At 33.4% G+C, this 27,345-nt stretch overlaps 1 protein-coding gene across 1 annotated transcript; it reads left to right on the forward strand.

Annotated features, from left to right (window-relative positions):
• The first annotated feature begins 19,478 nt into the window (after positions 1-19,478).
• Positions 19,479-27,071, forward strand: LOC104225306 (proline transporter 2-like). The gene is made up of 7 exons (XM_009777077.2): positions 19,479-19,763; positions 23,267-23,491; positions 23,708-23,802; positions 24,803-24,992; positions 25,068-25,192; positions 25,565-25,780; positions 26,497-27,071. Exons 1-7 carry the CDS (start codon positions 19,634-19,636, stop codon positions 26,872-26,874), a joined length of 1,359 nt encoding a protein of 452 aa, XP_009775379.1. The 5' UTR covers positions 19,479-19,633; the 3' UTR covers positions 26,875-27,071.
• The last annotated feature ends 274 nt before the right edge of the window (positions 27,072-27,345 follow it).

A 27,345-nucleotide genomic window follows, 5' to 3' on the forward strand; every position in this document is an offset into this window, starting at 1 on the left:
AACCAGAACCGGAACCAGAGATAGAATCAAATGCAGAACCAAATCTGAAATCAGGACCTGAATCAAATTCGTATTTTGTTACTCATGAACCTATATTGAGGAGATCTAAAAGAGTCACGAATGCTCCAGATAGGTTAACTCTCTCTCTTCACTATTTACTTCTTACTGATGCTGGAGAACCAGAGCATTTTGTTGAAGCAATGCAGGTGATAGACTCTGATAAGTGGAAGCTAGCCATGAAAGAAGAGATGAATTCTCTTCAAAAGAATAAAACATGGATACTTACGGAGTTACCAAAAGGAAAGAAGGCATTGCAGAACAAGTGGGTGTACAGAGTCAAGGAAGAGCATGATGGTAAGAAGAGATACAAAGCACGATTAGTAGTAAAAGTTGAACCATTGCTATGGAAAACCTTATGTGTAAGTTGAAGAAGAGTTTGTATGGTTTGAAACAAGCTCCCCGACAATGGTACAAGAAATTTGATGGATTCATGCATAAAAATGGTTTCACACGATGTAAGATGGACCATTGCTATTATATCAAAAATCTTGATGAATCCTATATCATTTTATTGTTGTACGTTGATGATATGCTAATTGCAGGATCTAGCATAAATGAGATCAACTTGGTTAAGCAACAACTGGCGGAGGAGTTTGAAATGAAAGACTTAGGACCAGCTAAGCAAATGCTTGGGATGAGGATTAGCAGAAACAGGTCGGAAGGAACCTTAAAGTTGTCTCAAGAAAAGTACATACAGAAGGTACTAAGCAGGTTCAGTCTTCATGATGCAAAGACCAGAAGCACTCCACTTGGAAGCCATCTAAATCTGTCAAAGGACCAATCATCTAAGACAGATGAAGAAAGGAAGTACATGTGCAAAGTTCTGTATGCTTCAGCAGTAGGAAGTTTGATGTATGCTATGGTTTGCACTAGACCTGACATAGCCCATGCAGTTGGAGTTGTCAGTAGATACATGTCAGATCCAGGAAAGGAGCATTGGAAAGGTGTAAAATGGATATTGCGATATCTCAAAGGCACCTCACGTATGGCACTTTGTTTTAAAAAGAGCAATATTATCTTACAAGGTTTTGCTGATGCAAATTTAGGCGACGATCTGGATAGTCGAAAAAGTACCACGGGCTACGTGTTCACCTTGGGTGGTATTGCTGTTAGTTGGATGTCCAGACTTCAGAAAAGTGTTGCTCTATCTACCACTGAAGCAGAGTACATGGCAATCTCAGAAGCTGGAAAAGAGATGATTTGGCTCAAGAATTTTCTTAAAGAGCTAGGTAAAGAGCAGGACAATTGTGAGCTTTTCAGCGATAGCCAGAGTGCAATTCATCTTGCCAAGAATCCAGTGTTTCATGCAAGATCGAAGCATATCCAGTTGAGGTATCATCATATCCGAGAGTTGATAAATGAAAGAACTCTTTTCCTACAGAAGATACCAGGATCAAAGAACTCGTCAAACATGTTGACCAAAATTGTCGGTGTTGACAAACTGAGGCTGTGCACTGCCTCAGTTAGCCTTCAAGACTGATAGAGTGAAGGCGCCACCAGAGAATAGCAAATCTTTCTTTATTTTCTTTCTTGATGTAACATAGGTTTGAGGGGGAGATTGATAGGACCAAACCTATTGTTGTATGTGAAAGTAGACAAAACAAAAGAAAGAAAAAATCAAAAAGAGATGAAAATATGATGTAAACGCTTACATCGACATTCTTGTGATGTAAGCGCTTACCTTAGCATTCTTATGATGTAAGCGCTTACCTCGGCAAAGCATTCAAATGCCTATAAATAGGGGTCTACATTTTCATTTGTAGAACATCCCAAAACTTCTTCTTTCTCTCTTCAATTAATAAAGAGTTATTCTTTGTGTGGCCGTGGAGTAGGCAAAAATTGCTGAACCACGTAAATCTTGTCTTGTCCTGTCTTGTGCAATTTATTGTTTCTCTCCTAAATATCTTTTTCCTTCTATTATCTTGACACGTTTCCTCAACAGGGAGCGTATGATTGAGTCTCACTGAATCTACTCCCTCCACTTGTCCTTTACTTGTCTTAAAAATCGAATTTCGGATTTATTTTGAAAAAAGGAGATTCTGGAGAGGAATGAGAGAACATTCTAGGCTCCTATAAATTCTCTCATTTTCGGATTTTGGATAGAAAAGTTTAGGGAAAGAAGACTAGGGTTTTAAGGGGGAAATCTTTCTTCTCTGGAGTTTCTTTTCTGGTGTTTGGCTTCATTGCATTTCAAAAATACATACATGAAAAGATGTCTCTGTTTTTGAGAGGATAGCTTGTGACTAAATTTCAGAAAAACCATATATATATATATATATATATATATATATATATATATATATATATATATATATTATCAAGACAAAAGAAGTATTGTTAGTTTCTTTCTCCGGATTTTGATCATGGAGTTTCATTGAGCTGAGGTCGTTTCGAGTTTTTCGTTTGCTGCCGTCCGAGGTGTAACCCGCGGCTCTGAGTTCGTTGTTTTCTCGTTCAAAATTTAGAAGAAAACCTTGCTCGATTTTGCTTGACTTGGTTGCTGTAATTGCTGAGTTTTATTAACTAAAAGACTATCTTAGGTCCATTTCTTGATATATCTCTCTTATTACGGCAATCTTATATTATATGAGCTGATGTTATTTTATTTTGCTTTGATTCTGTGTTATATATCCTTCTTGTGTTAGATGTGTTTTAAACTAAATGTTCTTGGTCAGGAAATTGTAGTAATTGGCATGTCTTCTTTGGTCAGTTAGTTCTGTTTGCAACTGATTTTTTCCCTTAGTGCAGTTCAATTAATTTGAATCGCAAATCAGTAGTGCAGCATTGCGTTAGGATTTGAAGGAAACAAAGTCAAAGTTTCATAATTACTGTCTTAGTTTATTGCTTTAACTAAGCCCGCAGAAGTAGGTAATTTCAAATGCTATTTTTTTTTTAGTTTGAAAACAATTCATAGAACGTGTGGGAAGGTTTTATTTGTTTAAACATCTACATATCATTTTTTGAATTCATGGTTGAATTTCACTGCTCTGAAACATGTGTCATGTTTCATGACTCAAGTTATTCCTCCTAGTTTCTTTCTTTTAGTACTGCAATGGGTAAACAATTTAAAACTGAGATTCCATAGGACGATTTCTTCAATCTTGGTTTCTATAATGTCTGTTTGGTTGCTTGAGTAAGTATTGAATTGGAGGCAAGAGGTAATTCCTTTTAGTTTATTACTTTATTTGGGGAATACCCCGAGAAGTTTGTAAATATTTTATTCGGAGAATGCCCCGAAGTATATGTAATTAGAGGCCTTGACGAATACAGTGGAGGAAGTATAGTGTAGGTTAGTTTAGGATTTTTATTTTATTTTTTTATTTTTCTTTTATCAGATGGGGACGACCTTGAGCCTCTTTTGTATTTGTTTTTGCTTTTTGTGTGTTTCTACCTCAATCTGAGTATTTCTAAAAGCCAACTAGATCGTATATGCAACCGTGACTTTTGCGGGACTTGGGAATGCCTAAAACCTTCTCTCCGAGCCAAATGGACCCCCTTACTCCAAATCTCTGGTGCAGTCAGTTTTAGAGTCAAACGTGTTTTGAAAGAAAAATTACTTTTAAATGGTGACTTGGCACACCGAAACCAAATGTCAAATGGCGACTCTGAAAAATCTTTTGAAATCACAAAGTTTATCACTTTCTAATTGAAAACCCTTTTGAGCTTTAAAATCAACTTTATTATCTTTTAAAGAATGTAGTTAAATTATTGCATCGACTAATAAACCTAACTTTCCGATGCAATAAGTTTTTACTCCACATTTTCTATTTTTATTTTTATTTTGAAATATGCTAAAGAAACATAACTGACCCCCCCCCCCCCCAAAATAATACTTTATTTATCCTCTTATACATACCTTTTATTATTCTTTTTAAGCTTTTCATCCAAATCGGAACTCTCTGTTTTCGAGTATTTCTCGCCTTATTTATATCTTTTATTCTTCTTTTTTACGCCATAATCTCATGTAAAATACCCCAAGAAAGACAAAACTATTATTTTGAAAAACCATATATCGGGTTCGGAATTGAAAAACTACACACACAAGCGCACCTTGTGCAGAGGTAGCTAGAAAGGCTATTTATGATACTCTCAGCTCAAAAAAAGTAAAATCACAATAATAACTTTGTTCATTTTCGGCACTACATTCAAAACCTAAAAAAAGGTAATTCCACTAACGAACAAGTTTGATTCCAATGGTGGATAAAGTTATCTGATACCTATGCTGACGAAAAATAGTAGGTTTCCATAAAATTAGTCGAGGTACTCAATTTGACCCGGGCACTGCTGTTATAAAAACAATTATTAGGTGATCTCAACAAATGGCCGTTAAAGATAGGGGTATTATTAATTTTAGCCCGCGCCAAAAACTATTTACATCTGATAGCCGAAAAGGTATATAAAATTTGTATAATTTTTTTATATAACATACAAATGTATATATATAAAAAATATATATTTTATATATATTTTTAGCTATTATTTTATGGCGACTATACAATTTCATTTTTCCTTAAAAAGATATCTGCATTGTAAATCGATATGAATTGTGGATTTGAGCTGGATTTTCGTAGAAATCAAAAAGGTCACCTACCTGTGTCGATGAGCCCAACCATAAGATTTAACGTAAAACAAGAGAAAGGTTTTAAAATGCATACACAGTAGTGTAGCTTTTACAAAGGAAAATTTTCGATCTTATACCATATATGAAACTATACTATTAAATATGTTCATAGTTTACATATTATCTTTCATGCTAATAGTATTTCTACAAAATATAAATCATGCATTAAATAAGGAATCATTGTAGTTGTAGGCTTTCTTATTTAGGCGCGCTAAAATTGGGGGATTAAATATTCTTCCAGATCTTCCAAACGCAAATCACGCACATTAATCTTCTTCTTCAGTTTCGTTTCAAATTTAGCGTCTCTACATCAAACGTAATTATTCTTCTACAATTCAAAAACGAATTGATTATGATTCTACAATTCAAAAACGAATTGATTATTCTTCTACAATTCACAAATCAAAAACAACTAAATTTTCTACAATTCTTCTACATCAAACGCAATTATGTTCAAATTTCAATAATACAAAGCAAAGGAAAAGAGAGCAGCAATTCCACCATTGACAACCATTAAAAAGCTTTAAAACTTTGAATTCAAATTTGGGTTTTCAAAATCATTATTTGTTTGGATTTTGTGTTGTTGCAAATAATTGGGAATATGGTTTGGAGTTTATATCTCAATTTTGAGGGGTTTTGGTGAAGATTAGACTTGGTTTTGGCTGAATTTCGGATTGAAACTCGAAGAAGAAGAAGAAGAAGAAGAAGAAGAAGAAGACATGACATACATTATATTGCAGAAATTGTAGAAAAATTGTACAAAAATTGTAGTTAAATTATAGAAAAATTATATTTTGTTGTTTATTTATTTTTCTTTTATTCATTTAACTATTGTATGAAAGTTGAACAACATTGTATAAAAATTATATTTAAGTGGTATTATATTGTAGTTGTATATAACTTAGTAGAAATAATGTACGAAAATTGTAGATAATTTGTAGATAAGTTGTATAATATATAATTAGTTGTATTAAAATTGTTTTAAGTATGTATAAATCAGATACAAAATATACAAAAGACATATTGTATAAAATTTGTATGTAAGTTTTATGTTATTGTAGTTGTATTTTACTGGGTGAAAATAATATGTGAAAGTTGTAGAAAATTGTAGATAAGTTGTATTCCTCTATAACGGGAGATATTGGCATATCAAGTAACTTTAGTGTTCCAGACGAACATGCATGAAAAGAAAGATAAATTCTGCTATGAACAGTTTGTAGATAATTTGTAGAAACATTGAAATTCTGTATTTTCATATTAATTTTTCAAATGATATGTAGTTTTGTTGTAGAATAAACGTATAAAACAAGCCATTGTGAGTTTTATTTGACTCAATCCTCACATTCAACCTATTCTATAAATTCGCGCCTCTTTAAATATAATACAACCGTACTTTCTTGAATTTAAAGGTATAGCAATATATATAACTTAAAAAACATCTTCTCATTTGCACAAGTTAGCTCCAAAACAGACAAAGTAGAATAACAAGCTCCCATCAAAACTTTTAACACAAAACACAAAAGCTCAAAAATAAATAAACAACAGTCTACAATTTATCTACAATTGCTGCAATATAATGTATGTCATATCTTCTTCTTCTTCTTCGAGTTTCAATCTGAAATTCAGTCAAAACCAAGTCTAATATTCACCAAAATCTCTCAAAATTGAGATATAAACTCCAAACCATATTCTCAACAATTTACAACAATACCCAATCCAAATAAATAATGATTTTTGAACACCCAAATTTGAATTCAAAGCTTCAAAGCTTTTTAATGGTTGTCAATGGTGGAATTGCTTCTCTCTTTTCCTTCCCTCTTATATTACTGAAGGAACCCGAAATCATAACCATCAAAAGTTATTGTTGTGCATGAACTTTGAAGATTTGACTTCAATTTTGACTGGTTGTAGAAGAAAAAACCTTGATTTTAGACGTTAATGGTAGAGGGTTTCAATTGTTTTCCTGGTTTTAGCAGACGGAATAATGGTTTGAAACGTGGATGTGTGGTGATACGTGGGTGAGGGTGTGAGGTTGGGAGAGAGAAACGTGGGGGGTGGGGATTTGGAGGAATATACGGTACCATAAATTTAGGAGTGATATAAGGTACAATTAATGTACAGTTAAAACACCTTATGGTATACAATTGGTAATTAGGTATACTAAATATAATTATATCAAACCTTAAACATTGAGGATAATATAATTTCATGTATGGAATAGGAATGTAAAAATTCCTTCTATTACAAATGATGGTGACTATAATGTACAGATTAATTTGTATGATTAACCTATTGTAAGAAATGTGAACCATATCTACATTCTTTGCTAAGTCAATTTCTTTGTACTGTGTTTCATACAATATTTTCAGTTATACATAGATGATATAAAAAATAATACGTTATCAATATAATTTAACAAGTTATATACACTTTTTTTTTATAAAAGGCACCGGGGCCGCCGATTACTATTATGCATTAAAAGTAAAAAGAGTTATTACAGTATCGGATTGATCTTGTCAAAACAGTCCCTAGTAAGTCTTTGCGGAAAGTAGAGAAAGTAAATAAAGGTGGTTCACTCCAAAAGTGTTCGCCACACTCAGAATTAGTATGTGAGTTACAGTTACTCCCAAACTTTGCTAGTGTGTGCGTCACTTGGTTATATACACTGTCACGACCCGGATTTTCCGCCCTCGGGAGTCGTGATGGCGCCTACTAGTGAAAGCTAGGCAAGCCAACCAACTGAACTATCTACCTTATTTTCATTTTTAATCCGATAACAGTTAAGAGTCAACAATTAGATAATAACAGAATTGAATAAGCGGAAGTCTGCATTGTAAAGATTTAATAATACTGCTAAAACCAATTTGTAACAAATCTACTCAAGACTGGTATCACAATTTCACAGACTGTCTAGGAGTACTACAAATAAAGTCTGAAAGAATAAATACAACACTGTCTCTGGAAATACATGAAAGAAACAGTAATAGTAGATAGAAGGAGACACCAAGACCTGCGGACGCATGCAGGAATTGGGTCACCTGATGAACAAGAAACAGCAATCTCACTACAGTCCGAATCTACAACACTGGGATCTGCACAAAAAGTGCAGAGTGTAGTATCAACACAACCGACCCCATGTGCTGGTAAGTGTCTAGCCTAACCTCGGCGAAGTAGTGAGGAGGCTAGGACCAGACTACCAAATAAACTTGTGCAATATATCATACAAAATAATAGGAAGCAGATAGCAATGATAACAGCAATGATCAACCAGTGATATAAAAAGCAGGAAACAAGAATACCATAATTGTTCCTCAAAAACTAATAAATACAAGTGCAATCAGTTAATCAAGTCCTTCAAATATAAATTTTTCGCCTATAAATCCTTCAAGTAATAATCTCTAAGATAATATGCTTTTCGATAAATATATTTCCTTCAAATAAATATCTTTCAAATAAGCATCTTTCGAAATAATTCTTTCCAGTGAATGTCACCTTGTGACGCCTCATTTCATAATCATAAATAATATAGGTTTCAGCCCACTTTCATAATTTCTCGGCACCTCGTGCCCATATTTATATCACAACCGCACGGACAATTCACGTGCCATTAAATAAAAGCATAATATTTTCCCCGGCACCTCGTGCCTATATCATAATCTGTCATTAATAAAAATCATCATATTTTTCCCGGCACCTTGTGTCCACATGTTTCTGTCTCACATTTCGCAACAACCTTCTCATGTTACTCAATCATGGGATCCATAACCCAATACAACTAAGAATGTTTGAAGAGCCTCATTTACTTGATATAAAGTAGAGTACAGCTTCCAACCCAATTAGGAAATCAACAAGAAAATATGAAGTTATTTTTAGAAATCATTTGATAAAGAAAATACTCTTTTCAATTAAATTACAATATTGAATGAATCATTACCTTTAATACGAGAAATCAATAAATCAAAATATAGTAGAAATTCCTTTTTAAGTAAAGTACAACCTCAAACGGTTTAAGGAAACTTTAGTTGAGAAACTAATTGAGTTAAAAATGTAATAATTGTTGAAATTTGAAGTATTGAACATACAAAAAAAATAAGACGTTGTAAATACTATGGATTCCAACACAAAGGATCACAACAGAAAAAGGATCTAAATAGTTAATACACTTGAATTGTTAATAACAAATAACACAGAAAACAGAAAGTGCACGGCATCACTCTTCGTGCGTTAACACTCTCTCACCAAAATAATATACGGCATCACCCTTCGTGCTTTAACACTCTCTCACCAAAACAATACACAGCATCACCCTTCGTGCTTTGCAGTCTTCCTCACCCAAGCAACAAACACAAGGCAAATAGGGTAAGGGAATCTATAACATCGAAATAAAATCAAGTAATAACAGAAAATCAGTAAATAAACGTAAAGGACAACATAGCTCAATTAGAATCAGGAAAAATCAAGGACAAGTGCACGGCATCACCCTTCGTGCTTTTACTCTCATCCTCACCATAAGAATCAATATAAACTGCACGGCATCACCGTTCGTGTTTTTACTTTCATCCTCACCATAAAATCAATATAATCGGCACAGAATTGTACATCGCGCGGTACGGCATCACCCTTCGTGCTTTACACTCTTCCTCACAAAATCATACATGGCATCACCCTTCATGCTTTAACACTCTTCCTCACCCAAACAACAATCACAAGAAATAAGGGCAAGGAAGTAAATGAAATCACAATAAAATCCCAGCAAGGGAACAATAGTACAACAATCAAATCCCGGCAAGGAAAACAATATCATGATTCTCTCTCTCCTTTCTTCTTTCAGGTTTACTTCACAACTCAATTCACAACTTGACCCAATGCTCTATAATGTTCAACAATTAAATTCTTAACTTGAGCCAACGCTCTACCATGTTCAATTAACAATAATACTTCCACAAGTCATATTCCTCAATAGAAATTATCATATAGATCATATACAATACTAAATGGAGTCACATAATCATAGTATAAGACTCACTTCCATGCTTGACACCAACGTATAGATACTCGTCACCATGCTTATACATCATACTCAACAATTAGCACATAGCAAATAGGAAACAACTCTTAATCCCTCAAGCTAAGGTTAGACCAAACACTTACCTCAATCTGGCTCAATAATCAATCCGAAACCACGTTCTTGCCACGCGTATCCGACTCTAAATGGCCCAAATCTATCCAATTAAATTGCATAACGTAAATAACACTTCAAATAACTCATTCTACAATAAAATTCTAAGCTAATACGCGAAATTAGGTAAAATAACCAAAATGCCCCTGGGGCCCACGTCTCAGAATCGGATAAAAATTTACAAAAGCGAATACTCATTCCGATACGAGTTCACCCCTACAAAAATTATCCAATTCCGATACCATTTGGTCCTTCAAATTATCATTTTACATTTCTCGAAAGATTTCATAATTTTCTTCCCAAATTCCATCCCAAATCACGAATTAAATGATGGATTCAATGATAGATTCATGTACTCTAGCCAAATCTGAGTTAAAATCACTTACTCCAATGAGTTTCTTGAAAAATCTTCGAAAAATCGCCAAAATCCGAGCTCCCTAGGTCAAATGTTAAATAAAACCCAAAAGCCCGTATTTACAGAGTATCCCACTGAATTCCACCTCTGCAGACCGCACAAAAACGACCGCGGTCCGCAGAAAAACGACTGTGGCCGCACAGGTTTTCCTCTGCAGTGATAGGCTTTAGTATTTTGGCTATAACTTTCGCTACAGATGTCCAAATGTCTATTATAATACGTTTCGGAAAACTAGATTCAAAGATCTACATATTTTGTTTTTGAATCATCTCTAAATATCTTATAGATCAAAAGATATGAGCTTCCGAAGTTGGACCAATGACCTGCGGATTCTTCATGACCGCGGACCGCGGACCATTTTCCGCGGCCGCACTAAATCTACCGCGCCCAGCGCTAAAATTTCTGCCCCACCCATTTTCTAAGTTTCAGAATGTCCAGACTCGCTCAAAACTCACTCGAAACATACCCGAGGCCCTCAGACATCAACCCAAACATACCAACACCTCCCATAACATCATTAACACCTAGTCGAGTCTTTGAATCACTCAAAACAACATCAAAATACCAAATTAACTTCGGATTCAAGCTTAAGAACTTAGAAATTTCAAATTCCACAAACAACGTCGAAACCTATCAAATAAAGTCCGATTGACCTCAAATTTTGCACACACACTTCCTACAATCTGGCTTGAACCTTTGGGTAGACTCTGCAGGATCAACAACCATAACGGTAGAATTTTGTTACAAAAGGGCGGTCACTCGGACAGATAAATTATGTAGCTAAACACCAAAATTCGTTGCTAATCTTACTTAGCGATGGACCAGTGACATGTTATTAAAAAGTTATGTTATCTACGAGCTATTTAGCGTCAGATTAGCGACAAAGTTCGTAGGAAAAGGAGATTTGTGAAAAAGAAGAAACAAAGAGTCATTTCTACCAAACAAGAGAAAATAAAAGAGATTGTTACGTTATCATATTTATTTTCTATCATATTTTGATATAGGTCGTTAAATAGTTAGTACGTAGTATTGGTTAAGAATAAAGTAAGGTTCTCTAGGGATAGCAAATCTTTAAATCTTTTAGGAGTGCACGTGTTTGACGGAATTATTTTCTTCATGTCCAGGGACGGACGTAACCGTTCGACTACGAGTTTATCTGAACCCATAACTTTCAATGCTAAATGTAAATATGCAGGTAAAAATTTACTAAAATTTCAACAAATATTAGATTTGAACCTAATGTATACGAGTAAAATCGGGGATAACACATATCCCGGTTTCTCGATGAAGAAAACGGAGTGATCAGGGGATGAACACACGATATTAAAATCGAGGCTGGGAGCCCTTTGTATCGAGATCCGTAAAAAGTGAACGATATGCTCACCATCAGGCCTGATAAAGCAACGTATGAGTTCTAAGACCTCGAAAAACACGATAAACGGTTACACACGATGAATAGAGGGCCGTGATATTCGTACCCAACCGGATATCACGACGCGGATTTTGCTCGATGTCGGTTACGGATAAGTAATTAACGAGAAAGGAAATTTTTTACCTTTTTTAGACTTGTACTAGGGATGAAACTCTTCTACTATATAAAGAGAAAGTTTTTCGTTTATAAGGAACATTGTAGCACACAAATCAAAGCGATAAAAATTCATTATCTGCCTTTAATTTAGCTGTTGCAGAAGTTCTTATTTAATTATTCTGTCCTCTATTCATAATTGGGCTCGAACCAAAAGTCCAATCGAAGGCAAAATCACTATTCAACCTGGGTTTGGACTAGGCCATAATATTACAACTGGTTTGGTCTTTTATTTTGTCTTTAACTCATTTATTTAATATTTTTGATTATTTATCTTGAATCAATCCATATATCTAGAATCGCGTACAAATTTAATTGTTATTCGATTTTAGGGTAAACACTTATAATTTTAACAGTATAATTAATTCAATGTACATTTAAACCCATTTAATCATGGATCTGTCTCTGTTCATGAAGAACACGAGAAAAATGAATTAATATCGTCCACTCCAATATCAAAGTTCGATATTAATATCTATCAAGGCGAATGGTTGGTCAACCTTTCTCCAAATAAAATTAATTAATTAATTAATTTCTGCTTTTTGTGGTCCATTTTTTTTCTTTTGCAAGTATCTAATTTTCTACTCCTTGATTTACTTAGCATGAAATTCAGAATACGAGAGTCAAACCACCTAATTTTTAATATGAGGTCGTACATATGATTTTTAAGTTTTTGGAAATAAAAATTGTTTCATATTTAAAAATTGTATAAAAAGTATGATAAATCGTAATTTGTTAATAAATAAAAAAAATTAAAAAGTATTTTAAAAATCATGGTCAGAATAATAGTTGTTTTGACTCTACAATTAGTAACTTTGTCACATAAAATGCAATTAGATATTCTTACCTCATTCCGGTTTCTTAGTTGATAATTGTTTTGGGTCATCACTTATTTTAAAAATAAATTCTGCGTTTTGAGGCCTTAAAAATCTCTTTATGTCTCACCTCGATTTGTGTGCGCAGTCCGGGCGCATAGCCGGAAAGCCAATATGTGAAAATATGTGAAAAATAATGAATTTTGACTTTAAAATGAATTAAGTTGACTTCGGTCAACATTTTGGGTAAACGGACCCGGACCCATAATTTGACTGTTCCGGAGAGTTCGTAGGAAAATATGGGACTTGGTGAATGCACGGAATCAAATCCCGAGTTCCCAAGCCCGAGAAATGAATTTTTAAAGAAAATTATTTTCTGGAATTATTTATGAGTTTTGGAAATAAAATGTATTTAAAATTTGATGGTATCGGGCTCGTATTATGATTTTGGTGCCCGGTACATGTCTTATATGTGGTTTAAGTCGAGTCTGTAAAATTTGGTAAGAAACGGACTTGAAATGATATGAATCAGACCTTATTTGAGGAAATTGGGAAATTTGATGTTCTTAAGAATTTCATGATTTTGATATTAAATTCATAGTTGTAGATGTTATTTGAGTGATTTGAATGCACGAGCAAGTCCGTATGATATTTTTAGGTTGGTGGACATGTTTAGTTTGGAGACCCGAGGGTTGGGGTGAGTTTTGGATAAGCCACGGAGTAGAATTGGACTTGGAAAAATTGCAGGTTTCAGTTGTTCTATTACAGGCCTGCAAGTTTCGCATTTGCAAAGCTTGGCTCGCAAATGCGAGGGCTGGGTCGCAAATGCGAACTAGCTTAGGCCAGCCTTGCCTCACAAATGCGATGCCCCTCCCCCCCCCAGTTACTGCCTTAGTCACAAATGCGACTCATGTATCGCAAATGCAATTTCGCATTTGCGAGAGGTCTATCGCAAATGCGAAGAAGACCCGAAAATAGACTAGGTCACAAATGCGACATTTTGTTTGCAAATGCGAAGGTCTCAAAATGCGACATCAGAGACTTGTAAATTCATAACTTAGACGCATTTCAACCATTTTTCACACTCTTTCAAAACCAAAATTCCCTAGGGCGATTTTTTAAAGGCAACTTCTTCTCCAAATCAATTGTAAGTGATTTCTAACTAGTTTTCTTCAATATTTAACATCTTTTCACATGATCTCAACTCAAAATCAATAATTTTCATAAGGGAAATTGGGTATTTTGGGTAGAACCTAGGTTTTTCAAAAATTGGGGATGTGGACCTCGATTTGAGGTTCGATTTCAAAATAAATTATATATTTGAGTTCGTGGGGGAATGAGTAATCGGGTTTTGGTTCGAACCTTAGGTTTTGACCATGTGGGCCCGGGGGCGATTTTTGACTTTTTGGGTAAAACTTTGGAAAAACTTATTTTCATGCATTAGAATTGATTCATTTAGCGTTTATTGATGTAATTAAGTAACTTGTGGCTAGATACGAGCGAATTAGTGGTGGAATCAAGAGGTAAAACGATAGTAGAGACTTGAATTGTGTTCGTGGCATCGAGGTAAGTGCTTGGTCTAACCTTAGCTTGAGGTATTAGGAGTCGTGTCTTATTTGCTACGTGTTAATTGTGGAGTACGACGTATAGGCATGGTGACGAGTATCTATACGTCAGTGTCAAGCATGCCCGTGAGTCTTATATTGTAATTGTTATGATATTATCATTATTGTTCCCTTGCCGGGATGTTATTATCATTATTGTTCCCTTGCCGGGATGTTATTGTCATATTATTGTTCCATTGCCGGGATGTTTGTTTGATATTATTGATCCCTTGTTGGGACCCTTTTTTTATTGGTGCTGACAAAAGAAATGGGAGTGGGTTGCACGCCTTCAACGGTAATATGTGAAATGGGAGCGGGTTGTACGCCTGCAACGGTAATATGTGAAATGGGAGCGGGTTGCACGCCTGCAACAGTAATATATGAAATGGGATCGGGTTGCACGCCTGCAACGGTATTACGTGTATGCCTGTTTCTTTTATTTCCTTATTTTTGCTGGTAATTGATTTATGACATTCTTTATGTTTCTCTACTGTCGTTCTGTTGTTACATGTTACTCCCCGCAGCATGTTTCCCCCGCCCAATTTTAATTGTAATTATCTGCTTCTACTTCCGCTATATATGATTTAAATGCACATGTTTATTTGGTAGTCTGGTACTAGCCTCGTCACTACTTCGCCGAGGTTAGGCTAGACACTTACCATCACATGGGGTCAGTTGTGCTGATACTACACTCTGCACTATGTGCAGATACTGATACCGGAGCGCTTGGACCGCAGTGAGGGTGTTGTTTTCAGTTCACACAAGCGACCCGAGGTAATCCTGCAGACGTCTGCGGGCCTTGGCGTCACCTCCTATTTTTCCTTTATCATGTTTCCTTTATTTATTTCAGAAACAATGTATCTTTTATCTTTCAGATTTTGTATGTAGTATTCTCAGACCGTTTATGAAACTGTGACACCAGTTCTGGGTAGTCGATGTTCAAGCAGTTGTATTAGATACATATTCAGATAATTTATTGCTTTTCTTTCGCTTATTGTAAATTTCGCTGTCTACACGTTATTGCTTTATAATTGTTAAAGAATATAAAATGGGTAAAATGATAATCTTGTCAAACAGTCGGCTTGCTTAGCTCACATTAGTATGCGCCATCACGATTCTCGAGAGCGGAAAATCCGGGTCGTGACAATAATACTTTTCAAACCTGCCAAACAACATCTTTTGATTCTTCTTTGACTCGCTATTGAATCTTAAACATATTTAACTTATTGACTTTCCTAAAGAATTATTAGACTATTGATATAATTTAATATGTTAAAAGAGATTGTGTATTTTATTTTTTAAATAATTAATTCTACTTGTATGGATGAATGGTAGTTTGGTGAATAAAGCATTCTTGATCTTACGTTCAAGTAAACTCCGAAAAGGGTCGCACTTCAAAGGGTGTGATGTAAACAGCCTATTTTAATGCAAATAGTAATAGTTACTTCTACGGCTTGAACCTGTTACCTTAAATCACGCAGAAACAACTTTACGTTACTCCAATTTTATTCGGTATGAAAGTAATGAATCCGGTGTATAGAAGTTATGTATTATCTTTTTATTGAATATCAAATATTTCGACTTTTGAGTGATCCGTTGGTCCTTCACATGGCAATGGGTCCAATATTATTGGACCTATAAATGACGCGGCGTAGCTGCTCTTAAAAAATATCAAAAAAACTAGCATTTAGGGATTACATTATTCATAATAACAGCTGGGGTTTCTACATCGACTAATTGTGGATAATGAAAAGGCCATTTGAAACCTGATTCTCATGGTTTTTTCACGACTAAATTAAATTTGTTTGGCATGCTGTCGTGTCTGGTACGAGAGATAAGTAATAATTAATTCTTTCACGTTTGATCGGGATAAAATGATAGTATAATTAATCCCGAGATTAGTTATTCAGGGGTTATAATATTATTTTCATCCCAATATAAAAGGATGGGATTAGGGGTGTACATGGATCGGGTTGGTTCGGTTTTTATCAAAACCAAACCAAACCAATTATATCGGTTTGGATTGGTTCGGTTTTGTCGGGTTTTTCGGGTTTTCGGGTTTTTTGTTACATGAATATTATTTCAATCTTAGTTTATTAAAATTATAAATAAAACTTTGATAAGTGAATATATGTTTAGTAAATATGGAAAAAATTGACAAACATATGATCTATTAAAATATTCTAATGGGAGAATTTTTTTAGTGACACATGATAGTTATTTTCTTAGTCGTCTAAAAATAATTTTTCGTTAATTTACGCTTTCAAGGTTAATACATGAGAGGATCCCAAATATTTCTATATTTTCTAAAGAAAAATCACTATAAAGTCTTAAAAATATAAATAAAATTTATATATTTATATGTCGGTTTGGTTCGGGTTTTTTTACTCAATACCAAACCAAACCTAGTCGAGTTTTTTAATCGATTTGGTTTGATTTTTCGATTTGGTGCGATTTTCCGATTCGGTTTGAACACCCCTTAATGAAATAATAATCTCGGAATAACTAATTCTGAAATAATTATTTTTTAATAATTTATTTTCCAACCAAACGAGGAGCCCGTTAAAGGGCATAGAGCGACCACATTATGTAAAAATTGTTGAGTTCGTTCGAACTTGTATCTGATATTATACTTCGCCCCTAAAGTAGAAAGTAATGAGCAAAATATAATATTTTATGCATGTGAAAGACGAACGTCGACAGTCAACAGTTAAAATAAATCATTGCTGGGTAATAATTAATTGAAAACAATTCATAGAAAAATTTATGAAGTCAGAGCAATGATTAAATCCCATCCCCTGTCAATATATATTCAATATGCTAGCTATAGTTATTGGCCTGCACCATTTAATATTCATGTTGTCAATTTTTCATATCCCACCGCCATATATGACTACCATGTTAAAATTAAAATCTCATTTATACTCTGATTGCTGCTATATATTCACTCCGGTTCATAATAAGTGATCAATTTACTTTTGGTACGTCCATTAAGAAAATATTAAATTCTATACAAAAATACCTAGTATAACTAAACTATTCTTAATTAATTATTTAATTTGAGAAGTAAGAAAACTTTTTAGGAATATGTACATAAGGATAATTTTGTAAAAACAAATTGAATTCTTTCTTGATTATATAAATGGATATTTATTTTGGACCAAAATAAAAAAGTAAATTGATCACTTATTGTGGACCGAAGGGAGTATTAAATATATGTTGAATAATATGTTTCACTTACTAAGGCTTTCTATTATTTGTTGTTTCAAATTGTTTATAATTATTATTGGTTTGAAAGATTGGGTTTTAGTTCTTGGCATTATATACTGCTATTCTATAAAATATATCTTCTTATAATTATTAATATAATACACCATTGTTGTCTTATTTACCATTTTCCATGTGACAAATAGATTATTTGGATTTTATTACAGGAATCGTAGGGCTTGACTATGATTTGTTAAGTTGAATCTGGACGTAATAGCCTGTTTGGTCAAGCTTCTTTTTAGCCAAAAGTGCTTCTTTTTTTTGTCAAAAGTATTTTTGGCCAAAAATTGAGGTGTTTGACCAAACTTTTGGAAGGAAAAAAAAGTGTTTTTGAGGAGAAGCAGAAGCAGTTTTGGAGAAGCAGAAAAAAGTAGTTTCTCTCCAAAAGCACTTTTTTTAGAAGCACTTTTGAGAAAAATACATTTAGAAGCAGTTTTTTAAAGCTTGGCCAAACACTAATTGCTGCTTAGAAGTCTTTTCAAACTAATTAGCCAAACACAAACTGTTTCTCACCAAAAGTACTTTTGAGAAAAGTACGTTTGAAAAAAAGCACTTCTCAAAATAAGCTGATTTTTGCAGCTTGGCCAAACGGGCTATTAGGCTAGGATTTGTGGGAAGAGATGATAGGAAGAAAGAGAATATATGAAGAAAAATAAGAAAGGAATATCTCCAACATCCCTAATTTTTAATCATTTGTTGGATGTTGTATATGTATTGTTATATCCTTTTTTTGTTGTTGTATGAATCTCATGCAAAACACTTCAAAAAAAAATATTGTTTGCAAAATACTCCAAAATATTTATGTCAGATAGACAGTAGGTGCTCAATATATATATATATATATATATATATATATATATATATATATATATATATATAGTTTCTTTCTTTGGAGTATATTTTGCATGTGATTCTGTCAAAAAAAAAATTGCATGAATAATCAAAGAGCTCTTGATATAAAGAAAATTTTAAAAAGAAAAAGAAAAATAGAAGTATCGTGTATTTTGATGAAATAATTTAATTTTAACATTAGTTTAATTTATGTATATGAGTATTGGATTGGATTATTTCTATTTTAATTTGATTATTATTTATTAAAATAAGAATAAAAATATATGGAATAAGAAAATACTATTGGAAAGTTGTATTTTTCGGGCACTATGAATTTTTTGTGAGTTAGTGGCAATTTTATGATTTTTATGTGAGAAAACATAATTATATGACTTTGGTGAAACAAAGTCATAGTTACATGGCCATTTGTGAAATTTATTCTATGAAATTCTTTCAATTTAAATTAGTCGGGTCAGTAAATTCTGAGTACTACTAGTGGTTATACTGAAGTGGATTGGTAATGTAGCTAGAGGCAGATCCAGAATTTAAGTTCTATGAGTTCAACTTTTAATATTATAGGTTTATGTATATGATTTATGATAAGTACATTTTTTCACATATATTTGTGATGGGTTCAAATGAACATGTTGCTGATACATTGCATCTTCCACTGAATATAATATTTTTTATATAATTTTCAAATATATATTTTTTATTTAAAAAAAAAAACTTAAAACTTTAATATCCGAATACACAATCAAAATTAAAATATCTAATTATCGAAATCTAAAAACATTGCAAGATGGACAATGGTGGAGCCACATTGAAGCAAGGGGCGTCAAGCGATACCTTTTCGCCGGAAAATTATACTATTTTGCTAGATAATATTTTGTTATTTTATGTATATTTACTATACGTTGACTCCTCTTCACTTTTCGATATATCTAATTATTTATATTATGAAACACCTTGATGAAAATTCTGAATCCGCAATCGAAGATGAAAGGGAGTAATATATTTATAGTATAGGAACTAGAATTTGTCGACTCTCCCATCCAACCACCAATAATTATAGATCAATTCATACTATAAATGCTTCATTTCATTGTGTTTTACGTGCAAAAGGTATCACTCAGCCATTCTGCTTTGTCCTCCTCACATTCATATCCAAATTAGAACTTGAATATTTGAACTGTATTTTTGAGTTTTTTCATTGAAAAGTTAGCTGTTCAAAGAAAGTAAAATCAGTGTGAAAAATGGGAGAAGATAAATACAGGGACGAGGTAGCAATTATTTCTCCTCCTTCAATTTCACAGAGGTATAATGATGATCATGTTGTAGCTTTAGAAGTTGAAGTACCTGAAACTCTTCATCAAGTTGGAACAGGTTCTCTCTTTGATCTTTCTCTTTGTTTCATTTTAGCTTTTGTTTTTCCTTTTATTTGGTTCTTTCCGCTTTGGAACGACAGTACAGTTGTCTCCCTGGGACATATAGGTCACAATCTCGAACCATGGAGTATGATCCTTTTTCGAACCCTGCGTGCTGGGGCGGAGCTAGCCTTATAGGTGCGGGTTCGGCCGAACCCAGTTATTTTTGCTTAAACACTGTATTTATATTAAGAAATTTATTAAATATGTACAAATATTTAATTGTGAACCCGGTAACTAAGATGATCTATGGGTTCCGAGACAAATTCAGAACCCATAAATTTTAAATTCTGGCTCTGCCTCTATCTGCGTGAATTTGTGACCTATAGGTCACGAGTTCGAACTAAGGAATCCAGCGTAAACGCAGGATGCTTTGTGCATCGGGTACCTTTTTCCGCTATGTTAATAGCGAAGAGTATACCATAACAAGAAAATATTCGACATAAACAAGAAATGATAATTGCAAAGTTGAAGTATAGTGATGAAGTTTTGAGTTAAGATTTACTACCTCCGTTTCAATTTATGTAAACCTGTTTGAGTGGGCACGGAGTTTAAGAAAAAATGAAGAGTTTTGGAATTTGTGGTCCTAAACAAGTCAAAAAAGGGCTCAGAGTATTTGTGTGGTTATAAAAGCTTCTCATTAATGGTAGAATTGTAAGTTTAAGCTAAATTGTTTCCAAATTTAGAAAGGGATCATTCTTTTTGGAACGGACCAAAAAGAAAATATATTCACATAAACTGGAACAAAGAAAGTAAGAAACTGAAGTTTTACTAATTTTCAACTTCATCTCATGGATCTTTAACTTTCACTTGGAAGTTTATGTTCATAAATAGTTACTAGCAGGTAAAAATTTATTTGCATTTGATGTTTACATCAAAATAATAAATTCAAAACACTTGTTATTTATATATTATTTAGTTTGATGTAAATATTTTATAAGAGTAAGTATCCGGCCTAGAATCCACCTTGTTGCACCAAAAAGATAATGAAAATTTAATGTTAATGTGACGTGGATGTTTTTCTTTATTTTTCACTTATTTGTTTCTATCTTTAGAACACCGAGTCAACATAATATGGATGTTTTGATTTATTTTTCTCTATTTAGTTTCCATCTTTAGAACACTGAGTCAACATAATAATTGTGAAAAAATTCTATTTTGTCACCTTTTAAGATCATGTACATATTACTATATTCATACTTTCTATATCAAACCGGGAAGCGTGGGATTTTGTCAATTACTTTATTTGTTTCAATTTAAATGGCATATTTTTCTTATTAGTATGTTCTAAAAAAAATGACATATTTTTATATTTAAAAATAATTCAATTTTAAATTTTTTATTTTACCTACTTTTTCCTTAATTAAAAGTTTTTATAGCCACACAAATATTATGGTCCCACAAAACTTTTACACCTTAAACTTTTAAGACCAAATATTTAAAAAAAAAAGTTCCCTTAAATTTTGTGTCAAGTCAAATTATATTAATTAAATTGAAACGAAGAGAGTATTTGGACGAAGTAATAATCAACTGTTTGATCCTATGGTCTATCTTTTCCGCTATGTATAGTTAGTTGCCTTTCTAGAGATATTATAATACTCTCTCCGTTTCATATTATATAAGGTACTCTTATTTTTAGTCTGTTTCAAAATAAATGATACATTTCTAAATTTTGAAATAATTGAATTTTAAACTCTTTTATTTTATTCATTTATTTTTAATGAGATTCTTTTATTATCACGCAAATATCATGGCCCCACAAACATTTTACCCCTTAAGCTTTTAAGACCACAAATTTTAAAAATCTTCTTCTTTTTTCTTAAATTTTATACCATTTTTCTTAAATTTTATACCGAATCAAACTATTTCATCTCATATGAAACGGACGGAGTATATCATTTTCAAAATCTTAAAGTCTGTCACTTGAAAGACTTTTAGGTAACTGACAGTGTGGAATAATACGAAAAGATCTGAAAGAGCAGTCATATTGAAATTGAACTGCTGACCAAAATTGTACTCATCACATAAAACATGCACATCAAGTTAAAATTGTATTACTCCCTCCGTTTCAGTTTAGGCGAACCTATTTGATTAAGTACGGAGTTTAAAAAGAAATAAAGACTTTTAAAATTTATAGTCCTAAACACTTCAAAAAGGGACCAGAGTAATTGTGTGGTTATAAAAGTTTCTCATTAAGGGTAGAATTGTAAATTTAAGATAAATTGTTACCAAATTTAGAAATGGATCATTCTTTTTGGAGCGGACCAAAAAGGAAATAGGTTCACATAATTTCGAACAGAGGAAGTATAACAATAACAAACTCAGTTCCCACGAGTGGGTTATAGGGAGAATAGTGTATATGCATATCTTACCCCTATTATGAGTCGTTTTACTAAATTAAATTCTTTTTAAAATAATTGACATTTTAAACGAAGTCATTTATTGCAAATGTTATTAAGTAAAATATTTAAGAAATAGACGAAAGATAATTTAGACTAATATTCTTATAATTAAGAGTTTAAATATCTTTCAAAAGTGTACCTAGTCCGACCTCTCCAATTTGTTCATCTGTCTCATATTATGTGTCGTGTTTCTTTTTTACACGCGCTCTTAAGAAATGTAATAATTAGAAAAGGGATTGGACTATTCTATCATTATTTATGTCTTAAGATATAATTTCTATTTATTGAATATTTATTCTATTTATGTGTTATCTCCACCTTTAAGAATAATTATTATGAAAGGTAAAAAAGGAAAAAAATAATTAATTTTATCGTGAATTTCTAAAATGACAAATAATTTAAAATAACTATTTTTAGTGACTACGACTGTTAATATGAGACGGAGGGGTATCTTTTTTAAAAAATATTGGCACGAAAACTTATGTCTTAAGTATTAAAAGCTTCATAGGAAGATAATTAGATACCAAATTTGCTGTGGAAAAACGAACAATATGAGAAAAGCTTCTCTACTGCACATTTTATTGGCTCTACTCTCCCTTTTCTTTTTCTTTTTCTTATTCTTTTTGGTGTCTGACTTGTGATCACTATCATATAGAACAAGAAAAAGAATCAACTTTATTAAATAAATAAATGACATGTGTGTCACTTTAGAAATTTTATCGTATAATCATGACTATTTTAGCTTAAAATTATATCACTTATTGAGTAATTATAGTTAAAACTCTTGAGAAACATTAATTGATAATTTAATAAAATAGTAACTAACCTAAGCATAACATTGAAAAATCTTTTAATTGTCGGTGTATATTATTTAAATCCAAAAAAAATAACTATAGATAATCGCCCATAATAACTGATCTTGTAAAAATTAGTTACACTTAAATCTAGGAGTTGAAGAAGAAAAAAGAGTAATGTTCAATCTCATATGTATATTGATTTTTTTTTATTTTTACTTAATTGAAATAATTTGTGTGGTGTCTTCTGTTTTTGCAAAATGTAGATTCATGGTTTCAGGTGGGAGTTGTTCTAAGCACTGGTATCAACAGTGCCTATGCTCTAGGATATGCAGGCACAATCATGGTTCCTTTGGGTTGGACTGGTGGTGTCATTGGTCTTGTTTTATCAACAATAATATCATTATATGCAAGTACTCTTATTGCCAAGATTCATGAATATGGTGGAAAAAGACATATCAGATATAGAGATCTTGCCGGATTTTTGTATGGTAAGAACAAGTAAACAAGAGAAAGTTGTATCATTGTGACCTATAGTTTAGGGGTTCGAGCCTTGGAAGCAACCATTCAGACCAGAGTGGTAGGCTGTCTACATCACACCCCTTGGGGTGCGACTCTTCCGCGGACCTTGCGTTCTTTTCTCTTAAGCTTTACAAGATTTTAATTCCTTTACTTATAGTTAAATGGAGACTTGGCTAATATTGCAGGTCGGACAGCTTATGTAATTGTTTGGGCATCGCAGTATGCAAATCTTTTCTTGATAAATATTGGATTCATCATTTTAGGTGGACAGGCCTTAAAGGTAAGATAAACCCCCTACCCTCTTCTCTAGATATAATTAAGTAAGCAGCAATGTACTCTTCCTAATAATATAAGCTTTTAGATAAAGTAATCACATATTCAAAATAGAATTAGAACAGACAGAGGTCCTTGATTCAAAATTCACTATTATACATTATCAAATAGAACTTTCACGTGGTTGGACATAAAAAAGAGTCAAGCCACACGTGAGAGGGTGTGTTTAGACGTAATTAAGTAAATGCAAATATGTTTTTTTCTAACAGATTATTTTTCAAATGAGATTGTCACACAGTTTAACATTTTCTGTTATCTTTTATGAGTATCTATGACCAGTGGCGGATGTAGAGTATAGTTACTGGGTTTTCGGGAACCAGTAACTTTTGCATAGACCCTGTATTTTTATTAAAAAATTAATTAAATATCAATAAATATATAAGCGTGAACCCAGTTGTTATTGCATATTAATTTGATATTACAATAGGAACCCATAAACTTCCAATCCTGGATCCCCCTCTGCCTATGACTTGCTATGCAATGTCTCATCCCAAATCTCCCTTCTATTTCAAAAGATGGTTAAGTTGTATATAGAAAGATGAGAATGTGATTAAGGTGTGGAAAAGAGGCTGTTTAATTTAGTTTGAAAGCTAAAAAGGGCAGTCTGGTGCTCTAAGCTCTCACTATGCACGGGATGCTGGGAAGGGTCGGGCCACAAAAGTCTATTATAAGCAGCCTTAGTTTGAAAGCTACAATCAAATATAAAGAGAAATTATGTTTAGAAGTTAATCTCTGTAAAGCCCTCATGGTTTTTGCCTAGTGGTAAGAGTGCATCGCACGAGGTGTGGTTAGATGTGCGTCACGGATTGGGATCCTACAAAAGTATGGTATTTAAGAAGAGAAGGATAGACGGACATGTTATCCCATTTTGAACCGTGCGCCAGTAACTCTCTGGATTTCTGTAAGTCAGTAGATATGATTCTGAAACTACTTTTTATGATTGGCAGGCTTTCTACCATCTCTTTAGGGATGATGATCATATGAAGCTAGCATACTTCATCGCGATTGCTGGATTGACATGCGTCTTATTCGCCATTGTTGTTCCCACCTTGTCATCACTAAGGATTTGGCTGGTGATTTCATCAGTGTGCAGTCTAATTTATCTCACTATAACCTTCGCTTTAGCTCTTAAAGACGGTATGCATCTCTCCTTAACATATGTGAATTTCTTTATAAGTAATGCCTATTTGATAACTATCTGCGTATTTGCAGGTATTAATGCTCCTCCTAGAGACTATAGCATTCCAGGATCAAAGATAAACAGAGTTTTTACAACTGCTGGTGCAGCTGCAAATCTTGTTTTTGTATTCAACACCGGAATGATTCCAGAGATCCAGGTAACTAACCTCGAATTCGATGTATTCTTGTGAAGAATCGAACACTTCATTAATGAATTTGTGTCATTAATAAATCGAAGGGGAGCCTTGACGTAACTAGTAAAGTTGTCGTCATGTGACCAGGAGGTCACATTTGAGCTGTGGAAATAGCCTCTTGCAGAAATGCAGGGTAAGACTGCGTACAATAAACCCTTGTAGTCTGACTCTTCCTCAAAACCCACGTATAGCGGGAGGTTAGTGCACCAGGCTGCACCAGCACCGGTCTCCGTACCAAAAATATCTGCAATTGACTGAAGTATATCTAGACTATGACCTCTTTTTCTTGATTTTATTTGATTCTGACTAACTTTATAAAATCTTTTTCTTTAACAGGCTACAATAAGAGCACCTGTTGTTGACAACATGTTAAAAGCCTTATATTTTCAGTTCAGTTTAGGATCTGTGCCTGTTCATGTTGTTACTTATGTTGGATACTGGGCGTATGGATCCAATTCATCTTCCTATTTGCTCAACAATGTTAGCGGTCCGGTTTGGGTTAAGGCACTGGCTAACATCAGTGCATTCTTACAAGCCATCATCGCTTTACATGTAATTATCTTTCCACTTTCCTCTTATCGTATTGAATTTAACTTTTATACATTGTTGGGTTTTTAGTTCAAAAATAGTGTGAGTGAGAAATGAGGGTTTTTTTTTTTTTTTTTTGAGTTTTCCTCCTTTACAAAGGAACATTGTCCCCATATTGGAGGATGAAAGCTCATGTTGTTGGGTGTATATATATAATTGCACTTCTTTTAGCTCTTAAAGAGTTGAGAAGAAGTCAAGCCCCGCGTCATCGTCGCTTGGCTCGGCTTCAAATTCGTCAGATTTTCTTTACGAAAATTCTGAATTATCCTTCTTTATAAAGAAAATAACAGTAAATGTGATTTGCAATCGATCTTTGAGTTTGTTGGTCATTGCAGTTTTACTGCTACACCAGTGAGGGTAATCTGTTCTATCCTGGAGGAAATAATCCTAAACCTCGGGTGATAGGAAGGGATTAACTTCCTTAAGGAAACACTGTGTTTCAGTGGGCTCGGATTAATTTTTTGCTTCTTCTACGTTTCTATTTCGTGTTTGCTTTTCTAGAATTTAATTTTTGGACACAGAATACTAACAAGTCTAACATACACTTAGTAGTATAAAAGAACTTTTACGCTCACATAAATGATAACTACAGTTAACCAACCATTTAAAGATTTCAACTCACTATATATAGTATTATTGCTCCATTCTCATGTTACATTGCCTTATTTTGCTTATTGTAGATATTTGCAAGCCCAACATATGAATTCTTGGATACAAAATATGAGATTAAAGGAAGTGCAGTTGCTGTTCGGAACCTGGCGTTTAGAACTCTAGTTAGAGGTAGTTATCTAGCGGTTACTACTTTCCTATCTGCTCTGTTACCTTTCTTGGGAGATTTCATGAGTCTCACTGGTGCTATCAGCTCGATCCCACTCACGTTTATTCTTCCGAATCACATGTATCTTGTTGCCATGAAAAAGCAACTGTCGTCGTTACAAAGGAGTTGGCATTTGGTTAATGTTGTCTTGTTTAGTGTCATATCTGCTGCTGCATTAGTAGCTGCATTCAGGCTTATAGCAGTGGACTCGAAAACTTACCACGCGTTTGCTGATTTGTAGATTTTTAAGTCATTATTTGGAGGAGAATGTCCCTCATGTTATTTTAATGGCATTCAAATTTATGTCAAGTTTCTCAATTCTTGGCCTCAGTGAGGTATTGTTTGTACCGTATATTGGATGAAGGATATTGTAAAACAGATTCAGATTTGGATGAATTGTGTAAAGCGTACTTAGTCCCTATCAATATCTTCATAATAGATTGCTTGTTCCTTCTTTTACAACAATATGTTGTCAATAATCAAGTTCTGTAATTAACTGAGTTGTTAGGTAACTTTCATCAATTCTGATTTTCCATTATAAGCCTCTTTGATGAAAATGTGCAAATTGACTTCATGTGTTACACCTAGGGTCTTTTTTATACAATCTCAAGACATGTTGTCGTGAAAACAACCTCTTATAGAAATGTAGGGTAACGCTGTATATAATAGACTCACGCATAGCGGAAGCTTACTGCACTAGGTTGTCGTCAAG

Source organism: Nicotiana sylvestris, chromosome 5, assembly GCF_000393655.2.
Source record: "Nicotiana sylvestris chromosome 5, ASM39365v2, whole genome shotgun sequence".
NCBI lineage: Eukaryota > Viridiplantae > Streptophyta > Magnoliopsida > Solanales > Solanaceae > Nicotiana > Nicotiana sylvestris.